Raw genomic sequence first — 26,036 nt, forward strand, 5'->3', positions numbered from 1 at the left:
ATCTAGTTTGAATGTTAAACACCTTCCTCTGTCTCTCATTTTCTATTTCTTTCTAAAAATTCTCTCAAAATTGGGTGGTATTCAAATAACTTTTTGTGCTAGCATAAAGAGATTCCCTCCTCTCCCCATGCACTCCATGCACCATCCTCAAATCTTTTCCAGAGAGTTGGAGGAACCACCAGAACAGATTGAAGGAGATGGGGGGGGACAGGGGATGAGACATTCCATTGCACAATAAATAAAACACAACTGCACTGACAGAATGTTCACCTCCACTCTATGTTGAATGCAATGCTTTATATAACACGTCAGATTTAGAAACCAACAAAAAAACAAAAACAGAAAAGCAAACACTTTTGATATACGAGGTACCAGCCCAAGACGTTTTGCCGCCTCAGGCCGAGCCCAAAAGGTCCTTGCTCCCAGTAGGGGCAACGGTTCTAAAAGCCTTGCTGCACTTATTCAGACACTAGGTTCTTGGCATCATCTATCTCCACTGCGTTTGTGACTTTACCCACTGACATGTAAAGTGTGGACCTCTCTAACTTCCATAGCAACAGCAAAAGCTGTTTTTTGGACTGGTGCCTTAATGGACTGGGTAATGGCCAATAAACTGAATTTGGGGAAATGGAGGCTTTGTTGGTGGGTGGGTGGTTCCCATGTCTAGAAGATAGGCAAGCTGCCTGTTGTGGACATTCCCTCTAAAGAAGCTGGTACGTAGCTCCTGAATACATCTTTGTCATTAGAAGTCCAAGTGTCATCTGTGGCTTGTAGTGCCTTTTACCATCTCTGTCTGGTATGCCAGCTATGGCCATCTGGATCAGCATTACTTGGCCACTGCAGTCCATGCATTGTGACCTCAAATTGGATTACTGCAATGCGCTCCACGTGGGGCTGCCCATGAAACTAGCCTGGAAACGGTGGCTAGACTGTTGACGGCATGTGACACCTCTCTGTTAAACACCTGCACTGGCTGCCCACATGCTACTGGGCCAAGTGCAAAGCTCATGTGTTGAGCTATGGTCCCAGGATACTTTAAGGACCATCTGAGCTCTTACATCTCAGCTCAATCGCTGAGATCATCCGGAAGAGAAATGTTAGTTGTCCCCTATTTTACAGTGGCCTGACTGGCCTAACTAGAAGCCAGGTATTTAGTGTTGCCGCCCCGATGCTGCGCAAAACTGAATGTCACGTTTGACTTTCAGGTATCTCTTCAAAACATTTTTGTACCTTTGTAGCCATTTAGTTTTCAATCCGTGAATCATCTGAATAATTATCTGTCTTTTTATGTATTTATTTTTACCTTAATTTATATTTGATGTCTTATAGTATAAACCACCTTGATATATTTTATGACACGGCAGTATAAAATTAATTATATAAGCAAGCAAGCAAAAAAACAAACAAACAGGCACCAAGAATACTTGGCTGCCAGTGTTAGAAAGTGCTCAGGAGTGTACCTTTTGGATTTAGTGCTTGTTCTTGGTCTGTATTCATGAGATTCATCTTCTATGCCATTTTGTCTTTTATACCAATCAAACAAAGTGCGCAGAATGGAAGGTAGACAATACTCTGAAAGCGAGCTCATTGAGCTTATTACCTGTACAGCAAAGGAACAAAAAAGCAAAATGTGTTTAGTACTGCCTCCTAAAACCTTTAGTCAGCAAGTCTAAAAGTTGTCCCTAGACATATGGACTTCTTATTTAAAAACAAAACAAAAAAACACAAATGCATAGCAGAGTGAATACAAAAACAACCAAACATCTAAAAATAAAACACAAAACAGGCTTTCTTATGTATACAACAAAGGCTAGAAAAAAAAATCTTTGGAAACCAGAGTCTATCAAGCAGACTATCTATTTCTAATTTCATCATCGCAGTAAATAATTCCAAAGAGGCATGTGGAATTAATTTTGCACTGGATCAATGGCACTGTGACTCTGAATACCTCACCTGGTTTGCCAGCTTGCAGATACCACTATGCAAATGGGTTGGTGGTAATTTCATGTACTGTATATATCTTCTTCCACAGTTCTTTGCTACCTGAGTGTGACATGGGATGCTAGGTGCATGTTTGTTCTGAAGTCACGGTGGCAATGTAACTACAAAGTGTGTTCCTAACCTTGTCAACTAATGATGTGGCACCGGAAGGTATTCTACCGGTAATATGCTGCTATGGGTTCACCAGTTCTTGACTTTGTGCAGTTCCCTTCATCCAGGCAGCTACAAACCTTTCCATATGTATAGCTGACTAGTAAGAACCCAGCACATGCGGCTCCAACCTACTGAATCCAAAATTACTGAACAGTGTGCCAAAAGTAATGCAAACTAAATACACACATGCTGTATGTCCTCCGCTATACGGTATTTGCGCAGGGCGTCTTTAGCTTTTTTTAATCCTTCTGTCGCTCGTTGGTCTTATAAGGCAGGAAGGAAGGGTGGAATTTGCAGAGACTGGCTCTCGGAATACAGGAAGGGAGGAAAGTCTAGTCAGCAAGCTGGTTACTCAACTCCTCCATTTATTGGAATCAAAGCCAGTGGTGAGATGAATTCTAGCTCTGTGCTGCTGTTGAAGGGGAGTGTGCAGATGTACAAATGTGTCCTTGTTGGACAAAAATGATCATGTTCTTCCATCCTAAGTGAACTGCATAGTGTACAGCCTGAAGATACCAGGTCTACACAAACACTGAGCTGTTTAAACACTCTGTTCCTAGGGCATTAAAAGTAGTCTATATAAATGCATTCTTTATATGAATTTTGGCAGAATATGCAAAAAAATAAATCAATTGCAGCATGCCGGTAGCCTCCCTCCCTTAATACATACAATATTAAAAACTGAGTAATTAAATAGTCAAAGTACAAATTAAATTAGATGGCAAAATAATCAATAAATCCTTCTGCATATGCCTAAAGGGCAAAAATTAGACATGACAACATTAACCACACAATTCAATGTGAAATTAGACGTTTTGTCACTTCAAAAGATCTTGCCTTGCCTAGAAAACTTCAACTCCGTACAGTACAGCACACTTTTTAAATAAAAAAAAACTATGGTTTTCTAGACTGTCAAATACATTTTAGGTTCAGTTCTGGATCTGCTTTCCTTTCTAGCTTGACACTATTTTACACTGAAACCTGCATCCATACATTGCTTTAATGATAGCTAGCTGCCTAAATGCCATTGTGCCTTTGAATTGAATGGAAGTGAACTAAATATAAACCACCCCATAAGATAGGAAATAGAAGAAGGAGAGTCAAGGGAATTTAATAAATGTCAGTTCGACTCAGGCACCAAACTGCTATCTGTGCACCTGAAACAATCCCCCCCGAAAATGTAAAGTGGTTTTGCGATTTTCTTTTTTAAGGGAGATACACAGCCATTGTCACTGTTATACTGGAATGACATTTCTGTTACAAAGATTATAAAGGCTGCTGACATGAAAGTTGAATTTTATTCAGTTCAGGAATAGGCTTCAGAGAGAAAATTAAATCTACTGCACACATTTAAACCTAACGCTGCCTGTTTGCAGAGCTCGCGTTTTAATGTCCTGCTAAACTCAATCAAATTCTTAGCACAGGGCAGAGGCATCTTCATAGGGTTATAGATGAAGGCAGAAAGCTACACATTTTGCAAGGTCACAGCAGGGACCAGATTCCATTACGGGTGGAGTTCCAGAATAACAGGGAGAGGCTTTGCCAAAAGTGCACTCTCTCTGGAAGAACCCTGCAGAAGGATAGGCTAATCTGTCAAGTCCAGCTTCTCCGCTTCTCATTTTGCCAACATTTCTCACTTGCCTCCATATCTGTTTTCTTAACAGTCCTAATAAAAAACGTACCAGCATTTCAGTGTCAATTTCTTCTAATACAAACATCTTGATATACACATTTTCGCAGAGCGATTTCCACCCCCTGAACATAATGCTTTTGTATGCTGTTTTTATGTTCTTATGCACCCTTTACGCCAGTAGGCACACATCTTTATATTCACGACTCGGCTGGAGAGCTTCATTGCACAATTCTGAGAAGTTTGCATTTTGCAGGACGGATATGTTTCAGTTAACGTACTGCTTCTGAAAGCGTTGAGTTAGGTAGGCCCGGCTTTAAATGCAGCAACCCTCTATCATCATGATCGTAATTACTGCAACATATGTGTGAAGATGGGAAGGAAAACTCATGAAGGGGCCGGAGACTACCTTAGCTGTGAGTACCACAGGACCTGAGGCTCAGGATATCTAGCGACTATGGGTTTGGGCCATTGTTTAGGACAGGGGTAGGCAACCTAAGGCCTGTGGGCCGGATGCAGCCCAATCGCCTTCTCAATTCATCCCGCGGACGGTCCAGGAATCAGCGTGTTTTTACATGAGTAGAATGTGTTCTTAAGGAAATCAGCCCTGAGTGCTCACTAGAAGGACAGATCCTGAAGCTGAGGCTCCAATACTTGGGCCACCTCATGAGAAGAGAAGACTCCCTGGAAAAGACCCTGATGTTGGGAAAGATTGAGGGCACTAGGAGAAGGGGACGACAGAGGACAAGATGATTGGACAGTGTTCTCGAAGCTACGAACATGAGTTTGACCAAGCTCCGGGAGGCAGTGGAAGACAGGAGTGCCTGGCGTGCTCTGGTCCATGGGGTCACGAAGAGTCGGACATGACTAAACGACTAAACAACAACAGAATGTGTCCTTTTATTGAAAATGCATCTCTGGGTTATTTGTGTGGCCTGCCTGGTGTTTTTACATGAGTAGAATGTGTGCTTTTATTTAAAATGCACCTCTGGGTTATTTGTGGGGCATAGGAATTCGTTCATTTCCCCCCCCCCCAAAATATATATAGTCCAGCCCCCCACAAGGTCTGAGGGACGGTGGACCGGCCCACGGCTGAAAAAGGTTGCTGACCCCTGGTTTAGGAGTTTCAATTGGATCTTGGAGATGCTTAATTTTTGTATCTTCACTGATATACCTCACTATGGATTGTGCAGGGATTGTTTAACTTATTCTGCATATTGAGATGTTATCATTAATTCCTTACTAGCTGGCCCGGCCACGCGTTGCTATGGGTTTTTGTGTTAAATGGACCTTTTCCTGTTAAATGGACCTTCAGAGTCTCCCTTTAAAGTCCCCTCACCTGCCCTGTCCCAACCCTGACTCCCCAACTGTAAGTTTCAAAAATAAGGCTCCCCCACCCACGTGTGTTCCTGAAAATGTCCCCACCCCCCACTGCTTTGGCTAACTCAGGGTCCTCCCTCCCTCCCATGGCTATGTGTTTCCCCCCCTCCCTTTGTTGTGCCTCATCCCTGTGATTCCCCCACCCTGTGAAAGGCCCATATTCTGTTTGTTTTTGCCTGTGGCCTACTGGGCAATGTGTGCGGCATTTTTTAATATTTTTGTAATTATGTAAAACTATTGACATTGTAAGCGACCCTGAGCACGGCTTAACTATGGAAAGACGGTATATAAATAAACGATGATGTCAGTAGAGAAACAGGCAGGAAGCAACCCTTGAGGCATACTCCAGATACATCTATCTACTTGAAGGAAGGACAGGAGTGCCAACTCATTGAGAAGAGATCTAGAACAAGGGTGTGGAAGGATACGGCCTTCCAGATACTGGTGGGCTACAACTCCCAGGATACTAATGGCGGGGCTACAAAGTGCTGTCTGGAAATAACTTACTTGATCAAACTGGGGGTCTTCTCCACGCTGCAGAGATTTGCTCAGTGGCTTTTCCTACAAGAAAGCAAAATGCATCTATTATTTTAGGAGCAGCATTATGACATTTTCTTACGCTTTAGTAATTTGATCACATTTTAAATTCAGGCAATTGAAAAGCCCATACTTACTATGCTTGTACAGTAGTGTGAGAGGCAATTTTAAACAATGATTACAGTTTTAATTTATCTACAGCACAAGTATTTTAGGTACTGCAATATATTGGCAGGGGGGGGGAGATCTGTGGTGAGAAAAGCTCAACAGAATTTGTTTCTTCTTTTTTGGACAAAAACATTTACTTTCAACAATAGGAAATATGGAGTATATCATTTAGATTATATTTTTCCTCATTAAGGGAAAGCACCATCAAAAGAAGCCATGCTGTTCATAGTTAGGCATTTATAAGTTCACTATAAAACCTAAAATATATGCTCCATAATATTAGAAAATGAAAGCAAAGTTTTCTGCTTTTCAGTGTGTTTCAGATTTCTCCAAGGCATAGCTGCCAAGTCTCCCATTTTTCGCAGGAAACCCCCGGATTTTAATCTGTTTCCCACTGTTATCCCGAATAGAAAAAAATCCCAGAAATCACCAGGATTTCCTGCCTGCCAGGGAGGCTCAATTTCAGGTGCCGCTCTGCCCATGCCTGGGCACCAGAAATCGGGCAGCGCTGGCACCGGAAGTTGCTTCTACGCATGTGCAGACATGTGCTGATCCCGCATTTTTCAGCGGGAGACTTGGCAGCTATGCTCCAAGGCCAAAAGGTGTGTTCAATTCTATCAAAGTGAGAATATAGTTGAAGAGAAATATGATCTGGAAAGGAAGGATCGGATCTCCTGAAAGCTTAGAATAGACGGAAATCAATATTCACTGAGAAATATCCACAGAAATATCTCTTTGCTTTACCCCGATTGAAATAAATGAGAGTTCAACCAAAGCTGTTTTTCTTCTGATATACTTCAAAGGAGCTTCCACAGGAAACATCCCCCTACTGATTTGTCTTCCTTTGTCTATTAGATGCCATCTCACTGATTTCACATGTAAGAAGCTAAATATTTCTCCTTAGATTCATTCTGGCATTATTCTAATGTGGAGGCACAATGATGATTGCGCTGGTTTTTTTGTTTTTTTATGAATGTACAAAATAAAAACAACCTGGTTTCATAAATAAATCATCAGTGCTGCTCCTTTTAAATATAGCTTTGAGCATGATGGTTCTCAAGTGCCAACCAGATCTGTGTGCACATGGAACTCTAATCACAGTTTAGTATTATGTCCATACAAAACTTGCATATTCTGTGTATAACAGGAAACTGTGGTTAGCTGAAAACAGAAGCAAACACTTCTGACCTCTTTGTCATGGTCAGCACAGAGGAAGAAAAGGGAGAAAACATGGTACTCAATTAGAGATGGAAAGGCCTGGGGGGGGGACTGGAAAAATTGGGGGGGGAGACCAGTTTTTTTTTTCAGGGCTTCCCATCTCTAAACCCAATACTCATGCACATGATGCTACACTATTGTTCACTGTTACATATGAACCAGGTAAGTGGGTCCTATCTCATCTTGAAAGGTCCACTACAAGATGCAAGGTTGTGGGTGGGATTACTGAGATGTATGACCAAACTGCGGGAGGCAGTAGAAGACAGGAGTGCCTGGCGTGCTCTGGTCCATGGGGTCACGAAGAGTCGGACACGACTAAACAACTAAACAACAACAACAACATGTTCCTCTGACTAATTAGTCATTTATCCCCAGGTGAGAACTCATGTGAAAGCATCTACTTATTGCCTGGACTCCTCTCTGTTTATTTCCGGGAACCCTGTATCTGTCTCTTCCGTGTCAACGCATGATTGTCATTTCAGTTTATATCTCACATAAGGAAAGATTTAGCTTTATCTTAAAGTATCTAGCAGGTTGGTCAATGCCATTAAAATTACAAATGTTCTATTTGGCAAGGACAATCAACTGCTTCGTTAACATAATCATATTGAGCAACTGGTGTTTTGACGACGAAGACGATTTTAAGATTTCTTACATAAGAATAGAGGAAATAACCTATGAATTGTTCCAAGGTGTGCCTCAAACTCCTTCCTCCCCTTTCCTATTGGATTTCATTTCGGACCACCCTTCTCTATGTCTTAGTTCCCAGCGGTGTTACAAAAAACTTTTTCCTTTGAAGGTTCTATTATCTAGGGCAGGTTTCCTGTTTTAGCTCGCTTCTGTGACTCTATATCTTTCCAAACCTATTCTAATTATACTTTGTTCTTTCTTTCCCATTAGCTTCAGCCCTCTCACCTTGTACCGTTTTAATTATTTAATTTTTTATCACTCCTTGGCTCAGCTCTGCTTGCCTGCTACGAACGATAAAGCTACATATCTATTTACTTCTGCAAGCCCTTTTGAGAACGTAATGTTGCTCACAACCGTCAAAAGGCAAGGCCAAGTTGCCCATGCAATGGTGAGTTAGAAAGGTTTGCTGGAATTCTTTTGCAGGGTTAGGTCCAGGCAAGCCACTGAGAACAGACAAGAAAACGAATCAGTACTTGCATCAAAGGCCACCAGCATCTCACTCATTAACTAGTAGCACTGAAGTGGGGATAAAATGTTAAAATTTAAGAGTTTTACATAAAAGAGAAATAGGGAAGAGTCATTAGCCAAGTTTAGAAGGGTATAAACATCCAAGCAAACACACATTGGCTCCCAGTACGTTTCCGAGCACAATTCAAAGTGTTGGTGCTGACCTTTAAAGCCCTAAACGGCCTCGGTCCAGTATACCTGAAGTAGCGTCTCCACCCCCATCGTTCTGCCCAGACACTGAGGTCCAGCGCCAAGGGCCTTCTGGCGGTTCCCTCGCTACGAGAAGCCAAGTTACAGGGAACCAGGCAGAGGGCCTTCTCGGTAGTGGCACCCACCCTGTGGAATGCCCTCCCACCAGAGGTCAAAGAGAACAACTACTACCAAACCTTTAGAAGGCATCTCAAGGCAGCCCTGTTTAGGGAAGCTTTTACTGTTTGATGGATTTCTGTATTTTAATATTTTGTTGGAAGCCGCCCAGAGTGGCTGGGGGAACCTGGCCAGATGGGCGGGGTATAAATAATAATAATAAATTATTATTATTATTATTATTATTATTTATTATTATTATTATTATTATTACATGATGAGAGATTTAAAATGACACACACACCCCTTGGGCCCTTGTTTTCAATTGTTTTCCTACGTATCAATCCTTACTGTAGTTACCACGTATTGAGACATGCTGAGCTCAGCTTTTTGCACACCACTGCATCATCCTTTTCAGCACTTGTGGAAACAGACAGAAAGTTAAGCAATGTTGAATTTCTACAGATGGTTTAGGCAAGCACAAAGCTGCCCCTAGCATGCGGCTGGTGGAAAAACCACAGCTGCCGCATGCTGGGAGAGTCATGAGAAAAGGATCGCAAACCAAAGCAGGTAAACAAGGTTTGTCACCGTGCAGGTGCAGAATTGAGCCAAAGCTGGTCTAAGGGAAGGCAGGCAGGCGGGCATGTCAGCACAGGTGACTATATGAACTCTCACCACCTAATAGTGTCTTGCAGAATACATAAATTAATCAGAGCAGGGCACAACTGGGAACAATTATTGAACTGAAACAGAGCCAAGGTGCAGGTGGGCAGAACTAAAGATAGCTTCCAGGTTTTGAAGATGCCTGAAAATGCAGACTGACTACAAATGCAGACATCGATGGGAGACATTGCGGCTGCTCAGGCCATTTCGGGTCTCTGATGTGAAGCCTTGAAGTGCTTGCTGACTTTCTCTAAGCGTTGGCTACAGCATGGTGCTGATAACACCAAGGCTGCAGGTTCGATTCCCCGTAAGGGACAACTGCATATTCCTGCACTGCAGGGGGTTAGACTAGATGATCCGCAGGGCCCCTTCCAACTCTGAGCACCAGCTTCAGAGAAACAGGTGGTAACACAGCAAGCAAATTGTTTCAAAAGAATGGAACGCAAATCCCAGAAACCTGAAAACCACAGTGCAGCTGCTATACCCCACTGCCCCTTGTAGGGTTCCTCAGCTTCCAACACCTACTAAATTATCTCTATTAATTTCCCCTCCTCCAGTCACTGCATTCCATAATTAAGCAAAACTGCATTCAATTCACACCAGAGCAACAATCTTACCAGCATTTAACTGTTTAACTGCGCAAAAAGCTATGCCCTTGTTATCATTTCTTGGTGGTGATTTTATAAACGTTAAGTGAGGAAATAAATCCTATAAAGCCATCTATGATGTAGGCAATTCGCCTTTGCTTTCTGGTAAGTGTATAAGATGTAAAGCAAGAAGAAAGAATTCAAATATGAGCCTGATAAGAGAGATCAAGGATTCCTTCTATCACAAGTTTCACATGTTCGGTCTAGGAAACTGGCACAAGTACAGCCCTGTAAATCAAAAGCAGCTATTTCGACAAGAATGTTAACATTCAAAACTGTCAAAGCTTGGGGAAGTTTATTTAGCACAATCCTGTGAATTCTGTGCAACATAGTCCCGTCCCCGTCCCCCCCGCCGCCCAAGTGCTCCACATGTGTGTGGATACACACTCAAATGTGTAGTCACTGCTGGAGCAAAGTTTTTAGAAACAGAATGGCAAAGAAAAACAAATTATGGGGAGCGTTCAAGTTGATGATTGCCTACTTTTAATACAAATAACTGTACCACACAGTTGGATTGCTTGCATTCAGATGTCACAGTCTACCACAATTAATTGCCGTCACTCGTGATTACCATTGAACAAACTTCTACTAGCCAAGCGACAGCTTGTTCACAATGTTGAAAAGAAATGGATGCGGTCTAAAATCATTTACTGGAATAGTCATCAGTTAAAAGGTGCCAGCTAATATTCACCACTGAAAGGGTCTCCTGGAAACAGGAGTTTCCTCCTCCCTTCCCATTCTTCTAGAAATGATGAAACAAATGAGTGATTGCTCACAACTGAGCCGGATAACAGTCTACCTGCTTGCCGGTTCATGTCTTCGTTTGTTGAGGGGATGAAGTATTATTTTATTCATAACTGCACTTAAAGTACCCATCAACTCCCTGGATCGCCTCCATTTGCTCTCCTCCCTAAATTTAGATGTGGATATTCTATTCTTTCATATCAATGAAACAGAAATTTTACAAAGTACAGGGAGGTTCATCTGGTCTCTTTTTTTGGGGGGGGGGGAATAAAGGTAAAGGTAAAGGGGACCCCTGACTGTTAGGTCCAGTCGCAGACGACTCTGGGGTTGCGGCGCTCATCTTGCTTTACTGTCCGAGGGAGCCGGCGTACAGCTTCTGGGTCATGTGGCCAGCATGACCAAGCCACTTCTGGCAAACCAGAGCAGCGCACGGAAACACCGTTTACCTCCCCGCCGGAGTGGTACCGATTTATCTACTTGCACTTTGACGTGCTTTTGAACTGGTATGTTGGCAAGAGCTGGGACCGAGCAACGGGAGCTCACCCCGTTGCAGGGATTCGAACCATTGACCTTCTGATCGGCAAGCCCTAGGCTCTGTGGTTTAGACCACGGAGCCACCTGCGTCCCTTTCGGCGGGGGGGGGGGGAGATACTTAGCCTCAATTACCTTGTTCTACTTCATCTGAATCTCTCTGTTGCTCATTACAGTCTATTGGGGCTTTTTTTTTCAACTGGAACTCACCTCTTAGGTGGGGGCCATTGGCATTCTAAGAGAATGAGGGAGGCTTTTATGTTGAGTTCCAGCACCTCTTTTTCTAGAAAAATAGCACTGCACTCTATACAATGTTAGCTTGAACAAAACAGCAGGCTGAATCCAGAGTCAAGAGCTACAGCCGCAGAACTCTGAATAAAGAGGGGGTTTATTCATTTCAAGCAATTCATCAGCCTTTGGGTCAAAGGAACTCTTACATAAGAACCCAAGAATATCAAATATTCATGTTCCTATTTTAATTACCAATGTATTTGCATACCCTGAACTCATTTTCTATATGAAACTCTCAGGAGCAATAAAATATCTAAAGATAATAAAAAGAAATTAAAACCCATCAAATATGCAAAGGCATATTTCTGTTTTTTTAAAATAAAAAAATAGCACCATCAGAACACAATAATTTTAGGGCTGAAAAGAAATATATCAGAAATAACTAAGGATAAAATATCATGCTAGATATTTCCCCCCTTACAATTCAAGCGGAGATTAAGGCTGCAATCCCATGAACACTTACCTAGGATTGAATACTGATTGAATAAATTAGAAGTACAGGGTCAATCTTATCTGAAAATCATACCTGGGCCCACTTCCACTGACACTCTTTCCCTGTTCACAGATGTGCAGAAAATTATTGATATATTTATTTTTAGCAAGGTAAAGACAATGGCACTCTGCACACGTGTAATGACACACTTTACTATTGTGATAAAAACAGCAAGGTTAAAACTGCAGCCCTACCAGGACAAAATCTGACCAGCTGCTGGCAGAGCACACTCCTCTTTTGGACAGCTTCTTTTGCATAACTGATATTTACAAAATGCATGTCTAAAACTATACAAAGCAACATACCAAAGGTACAAAAAATGTAATTAAAATAAAATGGAGGTGTGATGTGGATACCTGGATTCATACTTTTTGTATTGCAAGTATGGGGATATCGTTGATATGTTTATTGCGTTGTTTTGCTTGTTAGATTTTATGCTTCATTATACAGGTTTGTTTTATTTAAATACACACACACACACACACACACACACACACACACACACAAACTAGGGAGGAGGGACACACATCAAAAAGGAAAATGAGAATTGCAAAATACAGTAAAACAGCTGTGCAAATGTAAATCGCTTCCGTGAATTAAAAAAAGAAGAAGGGTTTCTTCCATCTGGCAAAAGGAATCTAGTGAGGCAAACAGGAGGGCGACTGTGGGCAGGCTATTTCATAAGGCCCAGGAAAACTGGAGCAGATTTTAAAAGGAAGGCTTGCTGAGGAGACCAATATTAACAGAATAACTGGGCGTAATGAACTCAATCATGATTTGGCCTCCCCTCCCAGTCTAAACACTTTATTGTCATTTCTCTTCATATATTTTATGGTCCGATTACATGACCACTGGACAGATTTCAACCTATGCTGCTTTAAAGGCTGCCTAGTAAGGCACGTCCTGGCAGTATGTGCCACTGAATCTATTTTTCGCCATGTCTGTGTAAATGAGGCAATCCAAACAATGTGCTTTTAAAACGGTGAACCCGAACTGCCTGAACATGCATGAAAATATACCAGTTTCTTCATATAACCAAACACTTTCTTATACTCGTGTCTGGAGTTTGTTTTTGATTTTCTTTTTTTACATTTCTAAAAAGAACCCCATGAAGCACGAACATATGCTTGAACGCATTAAAATAATAATAATAACTGACACAAGATGGCAAATGCGAGTTTTAAGGCTGTTTGTCTCTGGCCAGAGCCTTGCGAGTTTTAATTACTGTTGTGCGAAGCCAAGCAACTAACTCCAGGTACTAAAAAAAGAACAAGACAACAATAATCAAATGGCTATTAACTTGTGGGTTAATATCCCATCATAATCCTGAAAATACTTTCAGTAGCCAGGCGCTGAATTGTTTGTTTTAGTCACAACCAAAGTAGCTAATTGGCAAGGTAAGCAGAAAATGTGAGAATGAAGAGTTATACTCTGTCCCCCTTCTATGAGTAGGGTTGCCAGACTCAATAGAGGACAGGACTTCTGTGCCTTTAATTGCCCTGCTCTCTTTTGAGTCTGGAAATCTTAAAGAGAAACCAGCAGACCCTTTGCTTGGAAATTAAATAAAGGGTCTGCTGGTTTCTCTTTAAGGTTTCCAGACTCAAAAGAGAGCAGGGCAATTAAAGGCACAGAAGTCCTATCCTCTATTGAGTCTGGCAACCCTATCTATGAGTAGCTCCGCAAAACAGTAGTAAAGTAATATTAGTAAACATTTTCTTTCTGTGTCTTCTTCATGAATAATACTTCTTAACGCAGAACATCTGAGCACTTGGTTTTATCCAGCACCAGTGTTAGCAGATTTAGAAATTGCCCTTTAAAAGTACAAACAAAATAAAAAATAAAAAATTCCTTCCAGTAGCACCTTAGAGACCAACTAAGTTTGTCATTGGTATGAGCTTTCGTGTGCATGCACACTTAATAAAGGGAAACTAATGACTGTTTCCAGGATGCCATTGTGCTTGGAATTATATAATTTGGGCATGATCCAAGTTAAGTTAAGCACAACACGTTTCAATGGGTTAGATTTAAGTATCTGCTGCTGAAATCCTATTTTGGGGTGGATTGTTCTCCTTACTTGTCTCCAGTTTTACAGCTGGAATAGAGATACTGGAAGAGGTCCGGTTGTTTCTGTTTAATAAGGGATCTCCCTTTTTTTAAGTTGCAAGAAATTATAAAGAAACATGTATTAAGAAGACTGTGTGGTATCACTGGATGCCATTTAAGAGCAATAAAATCAATAACAACGGCTAGAAGATTTTTGGATTTGTAAAGCAGTTGCTGGTAAGTCTTCTGGGTGATACGTTTTGCGGCTGAATATTTGTGCTGATGTTTTACTGGGTCAATATTCCATGGATTTAAAAAACACAAATGGTATCACAATGTATTTTTTTGTTTTGTTCTTCTTTTCTGATATTATATTATGCCTCATGGTTTTTGAAGTTTTGTAAATTGGCTAGAGACTCTTTACATAGTAAAGCTGAATGGTATTCAACTAAGTTTTACTCAAAGCAGGCCCACTGAAATTAATGAACATGACTAAGTTGGGCCCCTTAATTTCAGTGGATCTACAATGAGTAAAAACTTAGTGGAATACCATACAATTGGTGTTTCCCTTTAGGCTTCTCTTTGTCTGATTGGCTAGATCTTCTTTTCTAAACTTCATTCATGGGCTAAACGCACTGAGAGGCGGGAATAGGCTAGCTTTTCACAAAACAAATGAAGATTATTGTGCCTCATGGCTTGGACTCTTCAAATGCTATAAACTTACTTATAAAAAAAGACGAGACAGGGTTATGGCTGCACCAACACTAAGGCTATGTCTGCACCAGCTGCATGTACGAGTATTTTACAAGACACTTTCTGGAATTAATCTTGTTGAACATAACTGTAATGGTAATTCGTTACAATTATGCAAATAAGATGCCAAGAACAAACAATCTTCAACCACATAAGAAAGTAACAGCCATAACCCAAAAGCCAGCAGTGTAAAATAAAGTTGTTCCAGATACTAGGTAACAACTGCAAAGAAATAAGACCAAAAAAATAAGGAAAGTAGCAATTACATGAGAATGAGTCATCTATCACAATTCCTTTCAGCAAAAATATTCCATTGCATGGCCAGTTATTCAATTTCATTTAAATTAGCCAGGGTGAATAGGAATGATTCTGAAGAATACATATTTTATTCAATATAATTCCACCCCACCCTCCGAAGCTTCAAGAATATTCAGAAAAGCTTGCTATCCTCAATCTCAAGAAGCTATGCCTACATGTTGAACGCGTGATGTGTCCTTTTAGCAATATAGGCCCAAAGCAGCTCTAAACACCCTGCTCTTCAAATTATGGCTTAGATCTAAAGAACTATCCTGCCTGTGTGTTCAATGAAGATATGAATTTCTGTTTACTACGCCAAATCAAACCAATGACCTATCTAGCTCAGAACTGTCTACACATGGATTGGCAGTGCCTTTTCAGAATTTCCAGTAGGAGGCATTCTCAGTCCTACCACGAGACACCATAGCTGCAAAGGAAGAAGAAAATGAGAAGAAAAACAACCAGCCTATGGAAGAACATTTTTCTGTTGGGGAGATGAGCAGCAACAAGAGGCACACGGATCAAATTTTGATGAGACACACCAGCTTTAAGCTGTGTTATCTCCATCTATTCCTTGGTCACCGGCATTTAGGATAGCTGGACCACAGGAATTAAAGTGCTCTCAAGGAACTACACTGGTAAATAGATAGCAACTCCTGCTCTGTGAATAAAGAAAGAAACCTAGTTAGTCGGGCATCCTGGTCTGGGAATATTTGCGGTACGGCAATATTCAGAAGCATTTTTGGCAGCTTCTCCCAATCCACAGGAATTTGCCAGCACTGATTAAAAAAATAAAGATATAGAAACAACCAGATACCCTTATCCCCTAGGAGTCATAACGGCCAGGCTTTCTCATATGGGACAGGTCCAATGAGAAATTCCCTAGAGATTAACAGAAGCAGAAACATCCTTATCGCAATCCCAGCTAGCTAGTGTAACCACAACTTACTGAAAGTCCAGTTGGCATCTACAGGAAATAAGCTGGGCAACAATTCATACAAAACACCAGGCACAAGGTGAGGCAAAGCAATTTCTATGTTTCTAAAAGAGGTCTATAATCTGTGTTCTTAGTGTTTAATTTGTGGTGGGGCCAGAATATTTGTTGAGCCAACTCAGAGATTTGAAATATATAAATGAGATAAATAATTGGTACAAAGACTTCAATATATATGAAGATGAATTCAGACAGTGGGAAGAGCCAGAAGGACCCCAACAAACTCATGGAGAGAAACCTACCAAAACCAACAAAGCTATTTATCAACGTATTATTTTTCAATTGCCCTTGTTCTCAGTGCATAGCTTCCACTCGCCCACCCTACAGTAATAATAGCATTAATAGCTTTTAATAGTTATTAACTACACAGGAAAGGGACAGCAAAAGGCAAGGGTCTTGAGAACATGACCACTGGTCCTGTTAGCTAGGGATCATGGGAGTTGTAGGCCAAAACATCTGGAGGGCCGCAGTTTGGGGATGCCTACTCTAGAGTTAATGCCCCTTGCTGCTCATCAAATGCACCTGACCCAGGGCACTGGGCTGGGTGGAGAGGTTTAAAACTATCTTTCCACTCCAACATTGTTCTTTTATTATTATTGTTGTTGTTGCTATTATTATTGGCTCCTGCTGCCAGAACAAGTGGAGTCTTGGCAGTGGTGGGGAGAAAACATTTGCGGGGCGGGCGAAGGGAATGAACTACAGTAATGGTATATACAAATAGTCATTCAGTGCAAAATAACCCCAATCCCAGTCTCATGTTTTTCTTCTCTTATGATCAAGTGCCTGGGAAGTAACGAAGTTGTTCAAGAGGACTTTGTAAGACCCTCAACTTATACAAATGGAAAACCTGCACATACTTCCAATAGTTCTGAATCTACACCAGGCTTCCCCAGGCTTCGGCCTTCCAGATGTTTTGGACTACAATTCCCATCTTCCCCGCCCACTGGTCCTGTTAGCTAGGGATCATGGGAGTTGTAGGCCAAAACATCTGGAGGGCCGCAGTTTGGGGATGCCTGATCTACACTGCTGGAATATAAATGAATAGTTACAGGCCAATAGCAAAATACACACACTGCATGCCTATGCAGACACATTTCCAAAGTTACCACATCTTATACAAGGCACCATTTCATTCTAAATCTACACAATGCAGCCATGGTGCATTATTCACAATGCAGTAGTAAGCAAAATTCGTCTGTATAAACATATTACTGAGGGCATCAAATAGCAAACAAATGACCACAATAGTTTTAATGCAAGGGCTAATGAAGGTGACATATAGTTAGCCACATCAATGGGCTATTTGACTCTCTTAAGTTATCTCCCTTGAGTCTCAATTCACACTTCCACCAAAGTTTCAGTGGCAAAATACATCTGAGTAAGAGCTCTTTAGGAGCTACGGGATCTGGGAATACCAGATGATGACATGTTCAGGGTTGAGAAATGTCTTCCTCTCTGTGCACACAGCAATCAGGGTCTATTTTGCTATTTTGAATTAAAGAGCAGGATGTATGAAAGAAATGCCTGAGGTTAGGGCCAGCATTACCAACATTATTATTTGCTCCTTTATCTAAGGCTGCATGCTCCCATGTCTATCATGTAGCTCTGGGCACTCTACACGATCACCCCATGGCCACAGGCAATGAGAACGACATCATGGAAAGCTCTGTCATCACAAACTTTGGGTCTGGCCCATGTTGGGCAGAGCTCAAGGACTCTTTCTAGAAGATGTCACAACAAGGCATATGCTCTTCTATTATACCGGATGCCTCTTGTCCCTGTTGCTGTGGCACAAACCCATCAATAGAATCAAAGGAATTTAGCATCTGAAAGTGCAGAGATGAAGAAACCTATCTAAGGCTTGGTCCACACCAGACATTTTACTCGAGATAATGAGCTGAGAACCAGCATCCTTATTCTAGAATGATGCTTATCAGACAGACGGCCAAACCAGATGCAATGTTAAAGTGCTTGGGAGGGAAGTTTCCATTGCCAACATTGGAAACTTGCTTTCTGCCTCTAGTAACAACTTTGGGACTGTAGGGAGGGTAAATGGTAAAAAGCTTTACATCACATGCTATAGCTGGGAATTCTTGTGGGAAGTGATTCAGAAATTCAATAAACTTAAACCTATAAACCTAATATTGATTGGGGGTGATGGAGAATGTGAAATAGGCACATAAATATTTAACATCCATCCTAGCTAGGATCTGGGCTACTGGAAATTGTTTGACTTACTAAAATGGGCACCTGTGATCCTCCTGGAGATAAAAGATCCCAGATCTTATTTAGCCACTGATGTGAGCGAAGAGTAATCCAGCAAAGATTCATCCCTTACTGCTAAAGACCCCTTTTCATTTAAATATATATTTTAATTATTAAAAAGTGAAATTATATTTTGCAGAGCCCAGGGAACACGCAAAAATGCACATACTCAAACCCACCTCCCTGAAACTGCCCCAGCACAACCAATCTTACTATCCGAAGCCAGCGCACCAAATGGGTCTTACCCCTACCCCCCCCCAAAAGCAAGACTGAGAACTTTTAAGCTCCCCAACTTGCTTTCAGGGCTCTTATGAGATCTTGAGGTCTCATGAGACCCTCCCAGAGTCCCTTAAGCACGTCTGAGAGCTTAAAAGCTCTTTCACTGAGAAAACCCCGAGCAAAAAAAAGCTTTTAAGCTATCCGCCTTCCATTTTGCTAGGTTTTATTACTTATTGTTTTAAAATTTGTTTTTAACAATTGCCTTAACCACCATGAGGACCATGGTCGAAAGGCTGGGTTAAATAAATTTATGTAGACACACACATTTTTACGGTGTCAAGAAGCAATACCGATGTACTTCAATTCCCAAATAGCAAAGCAACGAATCAATTCCTGGTAAATTCAGCTTGACTCATAGTAAATAATTAAATACAGTGCCAATAAGCAACATAGATAGACAAACATATTAGATTTATATTCCGCCTGTCCTTTGCAGACCTCAAGGCAACACATGCAAGTTTCTGATGCAGCTCCTTATGTAGACAGTGACTGGATGGTGCTAAACTCCAGCAAGGCAACTGCATCACACGCCTTCAGACCATAACCTGGATCACAGCGTTTCGGTATGATAAGAAGACACTATTCTCCTGGGCCAGTTGAAATAAAACCTGCCAAAACATTATAAAGCAATTGCACTAGCACATGCAGAAGTGTTCAGTAAATTTCTCCTTGACTCACCAGGGGCTCTGCCATGATGATGCGGATCTTGCGCTCAGCCTGGGTGGTGAAGTTAACAAATAAGCTTTTCAGGACATATTCCCCAGGTTTACTGTCTGGATCAACATTGATAGGCAGCATGGTTGGAGGTCCCTTTTCCCTTTGTGTGCCAGAAACAGATGGGACTGGTGGCTTGATGTATCCGTTACCCACCGGAGAAGCTGAAAAGTAAAGAAATATATCTTTAATAAGACTTAATTATAAAGTGTTGTCCCTCCCCCCCATATATATATCCTCACCCAAGGAGCCTGGGCTGTTTAGTGTTGAACTTTTTGGGGAAAAAACACCAACACTGTTTATGGAAAACTTCACTAGTGAACAGAGAAACAACATCAGACATACTGACCTGGGCGTACGCCCCACAGAACTCAGTAGGGCATACCAAGCATAAATGTGCACACCATTGGGGTGGAAATACGTAACTAGAGTTGACATAACGAGTTGTTCAGCTGTACGGGAAGGACAGTATAGAAACCTTTTTAAAAAGCGATTTCCTTGTCAAGCAGGCTTACATAATGCTTTTTCTTATTTGCAGTGATCTGTAAGGCTGCACTAGCAAGGCTGCCCATGGTACACCAGGCCCTTCAGAAGGTGATGTGCCTGAGATACAAAGAAGGGATACTTCCATGGATCACATTAAGTCTGAGATAATGCCAGGAAGCACAGAGAAGCAAACCAGGGGAATTTTTCCTGAGAGCATAGTGGGGGGCCATAGTTCATGCCAGGAGTGTGCATTGTTAGAAAACACACACACACACACACACACACACACACACACACACACACACACACCCTAAAAAGGCGGCACAGATACTGCTGCAGAAGTCCAGAAAACCTTGCAATGGGCCTGAAATTCTAGATACACCCTTGCATTTGGGGGTAGGGTGATTCTCTTCCTCTCTCTGATTCCCCAGGATGCAATCTAAGCAGAAAATACATTGGTATATTGGACGCAGAAGTCTCATAACAGTGCCCCTGTTTTCTCTTTCACAGGGCTGATTTCTCTTTCACAGGGCTGATACTGAAATATGTTTACTGGATTTTGAAAGCAGCTGACGTTAATCAGGAGTTGATTGGGTTAGGTTCCTAAATTCTTTCCCTGAACCAAATGCAAACTGCACATGATAATTCTTTTCTCTTGCTCTCACACATTAGTTCTTCAGAAATTGTTCTATTGTTTATGTAGTAGACAAAAGGTAATTTAATCTCTCATGCCAGACAGAAAGCCCATGTCATATTTAATTCCGTAATATCAAGCAAGGTTCTGATTTACTTTTTAAACTTTTTTTTCCTTCCAAATTTATTCTACATATATTTCAATAAGTAAATAATAATAAAATTTCATTGATTGACTTCCACCGCTTACACTGCCCTTCCTATAAACATTTTAAACAAAATTGTATCTGTTATTCCATATTTTTTTCTCCCATAGAATCCCACATAAATGATCAGATCACTAAAATCTCTGGATCTCTCACATGTCTACTCTAAACACAACCAAAACCTTGTATTTGACCCTTATCTGCATAAATAATCATTTAAACATTTCCATTGTTTCTGAATTTGTATACTTTTTTGGTTTTTGTCTTATTAAATCAGTTAACTTTGCTAATTCTAAATATTCACATAGTTTGTTCAACCATTCCTCTTTGGGCTGGGATGTGGTTTCCTTTCCAATGGCTATCAACATTCTTGCTGCTGTTGTTGCATACAGGAAAATATTAGTTTGATCTTTCGGAATGTCTCCATTCAAGATTCCTAATAAATATGATTCTGCTCTTTTGTTGTATGATATTTTTTATCAACTTTTTAATTTCCTCATGTATCAGATTCCAAAATTTCTTAATTTTGGGGCAGGACCACCACATATGATACAAAGTACCAATCGTTCTATTACACCTCCAGCACTTATTGCTACCCGATTGAATCATTTTTGCCAACCTGTCTGGAGACATATACCATCTGTGGTGCATCTTCATAAAAATTACTTTTAATTGGTAACAGGCCATAAAGTTTATATTTTTTATCCAAAAATTTTCCCAATCTACTTTTTAAACTTTCAGATTCCTAAACCAGCTGATATAATCTGACCTACTTTTTTCCTCTTGCCATTTGAGACCGGTGCAATATCTAACATCAATTAAAGATGGAACATTTATAGCTGATACTTCTCCAAATATAGTTAGAAAGGGGAACACAAACTATCTCACACTAGTGGCAAAAATAATTGCTCTTCAAAACTGAAAGGGAAAGCATGACATGCACACACCCTGCAAATGTGAGTATGGGTAAGTCTCTCAAAAATATCAAGTCTATGTTAAGGGTTGCTTATAGTAAGAGAGGAACCCATATGTTTTTCAACATCAAACAGGACATTAGTTCTCTTACTGAAAGAAAGAAAGAAAGAAAGAAAGAAAAAGAAAGAAAGAAAGAAAGAAAGAAAGAAAGAAAGAAAGAAAGAAAGAAAGAAAGAAAGCTCTGTATCGGCCCCATGCACCAGTGACTTAAAGGATGTACATCAATATTACATCTTCACATCTGGAAAAAGAAGAAGGAAGTTCTCTTATTGCACAGAGCTTTTATTTATATGGATGAGCATATTCAGGCCAGTTGGAACTCAATGACCCTAGAATCAAACCCTGTTTCCAGGAAATATTTGCACACAGAGAGAGCACCTCAGACTAAGCAAGCTGAGAAAACTATGGAAACCTGTCCCCCTATCTCAAAAAGTTAAAGACAAATCAAGCAGATCTCTCTCATGTAGACATATTCCCACGTTTCCAATACTATATGAAGCAACCTACGATATCATGCGGTTGTGACAGGTGTGTCAGAACTACTATATTATCAACAACCACAACTGCTGGAGGTTGGAAAGCTACAAAATGGCAGAAAGACAGTGACAGGGCAAGGTGGAGATGAGATATAATATGCAAGAAGAAAAGTCTGAAAATTTTATAATTACTTCTAATAAATTATTCAATCTCTTGAATTCACATGCTTGAATCTTACAGATTTTTTTTAAAAAAGCCTATATATACACAATAAAGTTATAGAAACTTGTTGAAAATTCCACTGGTGTGCCACAAAAAAGCATTTTGTTCTCCTACAATTTCATTCCAGAAGGGTAGACTAAAAAAAAATACAAGATTTCTAGCATTACTAAATTGCAGAATATTCTCACCATTTAAATTTATTTATATCCTAGGCACATATTCCTCATACACGTTGTTTTCTATATTAATTTCTTCACCCAAACACCTGACTTAAACTACGTCAGAGTGTTGTAATCTAAAAATGTTAAAATGAGCATAAAAGCCCTATTCATGGACATTACTATTACTGGGGGGCAGAAACAAACAACTGTAGGTTTCATTAAACTCTGTCATTTAATGAAACCATTCTAATTTAATATACTTTTGAGCCAGTGCTGCATTGTCCGGGATAATGTAAAAAAGTACAGTTGTTTATGTGCCACACATACATTACAAAGAGAGAAAGTAGAAATTATGTCACTTCCGCAATATTCCAGATATGTAGTAAACGAAAATTGAAGCCAAAAGCAGCCAAACCAACAAAGAGAAAAATCACACACACACGCCAAACCCTTGCTAGTTAGTAAAGCTTTGTAAAAATACGACTAGTATTTGATATATTTATATGTGGCTCGTAAAAGTTTTGAAACGCATTCAACACCAATACGACAACTCAGAATGTTGACTCATGGTGAATCTACTTTTTACCTACCAAGTCCTTTTATTAAGCTGATCACACTGGATCTTCTCCAGCAGGCTAGTGAAATCTCCATGAGACTGGAAATACCTGAAAAGTCCCAATCCTTAGAATACTTTTGTTTCTAAAACCGAGGGGAAAATGGCTTGCTTCATGATCTCAGTTTGGTCCTTTCACTACAAGCATGTAGGTTTTCCCTCACCCCCCAGATTCAAGGGAGGGCGGGTGTTGACTTTTAAGCGCCGAAGATCTGCAGCAATCGAACTGGAGAAGGTTTCCTGATCAGAACACGCTTTCCATAACCAAAGGGGCAATTTTTAGCTTCAGCGTACGATGATGACCTACAAGTTGCAGAGTGTAGGCTGCCAGTCTATATTTATCCGCAAGCACATAGTATACCGGCAGATTAGCAGAATACTTCAAGCACTCCAAGAACATGAGACTTGCTTGTATAGTTCAGCATAAACAACCCTTCCATACCGGCAACATGCGTTATCACACAGGCCGAGCTAAAGGCATAGTTTCTCTCCTGAATTCTAAGTCGGAGATAACACGGGGGCGAGTGATAAAGCCTTTGTTTTGTAACTACGGACTCTTGGCCGCAAGTAGAAAACAGTGCGAATTCCTGAGGACAAGAACTGAGACAGTGTCCTTTCCCCATGTCAAGAGAAATACAAACCACACATCCTCAAGGCAAATGGCACAGTGTACATTTAAACGACGTACAGCCAGGGTGGTGCAGTGGTTAGTGCTGAGTCTAAGGTAAAGGGACCCCTGACCATTCAGTCGTGGACGACTCTGGGGTTGCGGCGCTCATCTCGCTTTACTGGTCGAGGGAGCCGGTGTTTGTCTGCAGACAGCTTCCAGGTCATGTGGCCAGCATGACTAAGCCGCTTTTGGTGAAACCAGAGCAGCGCACGGAAACACCGTTTAACTTCCCGCCGGAGCGGTACCTATTTATCTACTTGCACTTTGACGTGCTTTCAAACTGCTAGGTTGGCAGGAGCTGGAACAGAGCAACGGGAGCTCACCCCGTTGCGGAGATACAAACTGTCGACCTTCCAATCAGCAAGTCCTAGGCTCAGTGGTTTAGGTTCTGTGAGTCTAGAACCTGGGTTCAAATCCCCTATCAGCCTTGGAGCTTATTAGGGTGACCTTGGGTCAGTCACTGTGTCTTAGCCTAGCCTATTGCACAGGGTTGTTGTGATGGGGGGGGCAAGTATGGTGTCTTTAATTAATTGGAGAAAAAGCTAGGATGCGAATCAAATAAATAAATAATAAGTAAATTAACCTCAAGGATGCAAGCAACACTGAACTCTGTTAAACTTCTGTGTAAGCATGTGTACAACCAGACTGCACAAAACATATTTAAACATACAACCAGACTGCACAAACATATTTAACATTAAAATCATCAATATTTCAAAAAGCATGATGATGTTATGCCACCTTCATCAAAACTTTTTAAAACTCCTGTCAGTGGAATTTTCAGTATGCAAACCAATCTAAACCTGAATGATCAAGCTGCTGTTAAAAAAAAAAAGCAGGGAAGGGAAAGGGGGCGGGGAATCTTCAAAATGGTTAAGAGATCTCTTGGTCACATTGATTTTGCAAATGAAAAAAATGAAGAATTGGCTTACACTGACAAACCCAAAAGCTTACAGTGAATGGGCAAAATGTTAAAGCAGCTGCAAAGAAATGAGCAAGCCTCTCTGTGGAGTTTATAGTGTAGCCATACTTCTTCCACTAGGCTGATAACAGTTGTAGTCCAAAACACCTGGAGGGCACCAGATTGGCAAAGACTGGTCTAGATAGATGTCCTACTGAGCATTTCCCCATAACAGTCTCCTGCTTGAACTAGCAGGCTCAAACCGCAAGAGTGCATCAGAATATGTTGTTTTTTAAATGCATCTACTGTTTTCGGGTTTTTTTACCTTTTTTGCTGTTTTTATGGTACACCATCTTGAAATGACTGTGTGGAAGGCGATTAATAAGATGGTGATGATAAATAAGAGACCACCACTCATCATTTACAGCTTCCCATTAAAACTGCTCAAACATATCAATGATCTACAGCAAACAATAACACCTTCCTCTGACAGGCTTTGGGTGGCAGGCCTGCACTTGCTTACAAACTAAAACAGCCAGTTTCCAGCAAAAGGAGGCGACATAAGAGAGGCATGGACCAGACTCTGCTGCAGATACAGATCTGTCCCCATTTCTAATCTGGCAACACTATCACAAGACCTAATAATCTCACCCACATCAGGGGGTTCATTCACCTGCTCATCTTTCAACGTGATACTTGACAGCATTTGCTGACGGTACTCTTCCACATAGGACAAATGGGTCAGTCTCAGGTTTTTTAAAAAGGAATATAAACCTGACATCAGAACAATACAAAACAACAACAACAACCGGGTGACATTTCAACCTCCCAATGTCGTTTTGTGTGCATGTATGATGAGAGCTGGACCATAAAGAAGGCTGATCGCCAAAGAATTGATGCTTTTGAATTATGGTGCTGGAGGAGACTCTTGAGAGTCCCATGGACTGCAAGAAGATCAAACCTATCCATTCTTAAGGAAATCAGCCCTGAGTGCTCACTGGAAGGACAGATCGTGAAGCTGAGGCTCCAATACTTTGGCCACCTCATGAGAAGAGAAGAATCCTTGGAAAAGACCTTGATGTTGGGAAAGATTGAGGGCACTAGGAGAAGAGGACGACAGAGGACGAGATGGTTGGACAGTGTTCTCGAAGCTACGAACATGAGTTTGACCAAACTGTGGGAGGCAGTGGAAGATAGGAGTGCCTGGCGTGCTATGGTCCATGGGGTCACGAAGAGTCGGACACGACTAAACGACTAAACGACTAAACAACAACAACATGATGACACAAGGATCACTGTCTTCTGCATTTTCTTTCCTTCTGTTTTCAGTGTTTACCATTCTACTCCTCCCGCTCCCCACAACCATTCACCTAGAATAACACTTCACA

The 26,036-nt window shown here is 41.1% G+C and overlaps 1 protein-coding gene across 11 annotated transcripts in view; it reads right to left on the bottom strand.

Moving 5' to 3' along the window:
* FRY (FRY microtubule binding protein) overlaps window positions 1-26,036 on the bottom strand; it is a 194,850-nt gene that overhangs the window by 101,270 nt on the left and 67,544 nt on the right. For 9 of the 11 annotated variants that reach the window (XM_060273790.1, XM_060273791.1, XM_060273792.1 and 6 more), the window contains 3 exons: window positions 19,269-19,468; window positions 5,672-5,725; window positions 1,461-1,600 (listed from right to left, as the gene is read on the bottom strand). In XM_060273790.1, coding sequence (XP_060129773.1) covers window positions 1,461-1,600; window positions 5,672-5,725; window positions 19,269-19,388 — 314 coding nt within the window. In that variant the 5' untranslated portion in view covers window positions 19,389-19,468. Of the gene's footprint in view, window positions 1-1,460; window positions 1,601-5,671; window positions 5,726-19,268; window positions 19,469-23,054; window positions 23,686-26,036 lie in introns of those variants that run through there. The other 2 variants (XM_060273789.1, XM_060273793.1) reach the window with 2 other exon arrangements.

Source organism: Zootoca vivipara, chromosome 4 (assembly GCF_963506605.1).
Source record: "Zootoca vivipara chromosome 4, rZooViv1.1, whole genome shotgun sequence".
NCBI classification, from domain to species: Eukaryota; Metazoa; Chordata; class Lepidosauria; order Squamata; family Lacertidae; genus Zootoca; species Zootoca vivipara.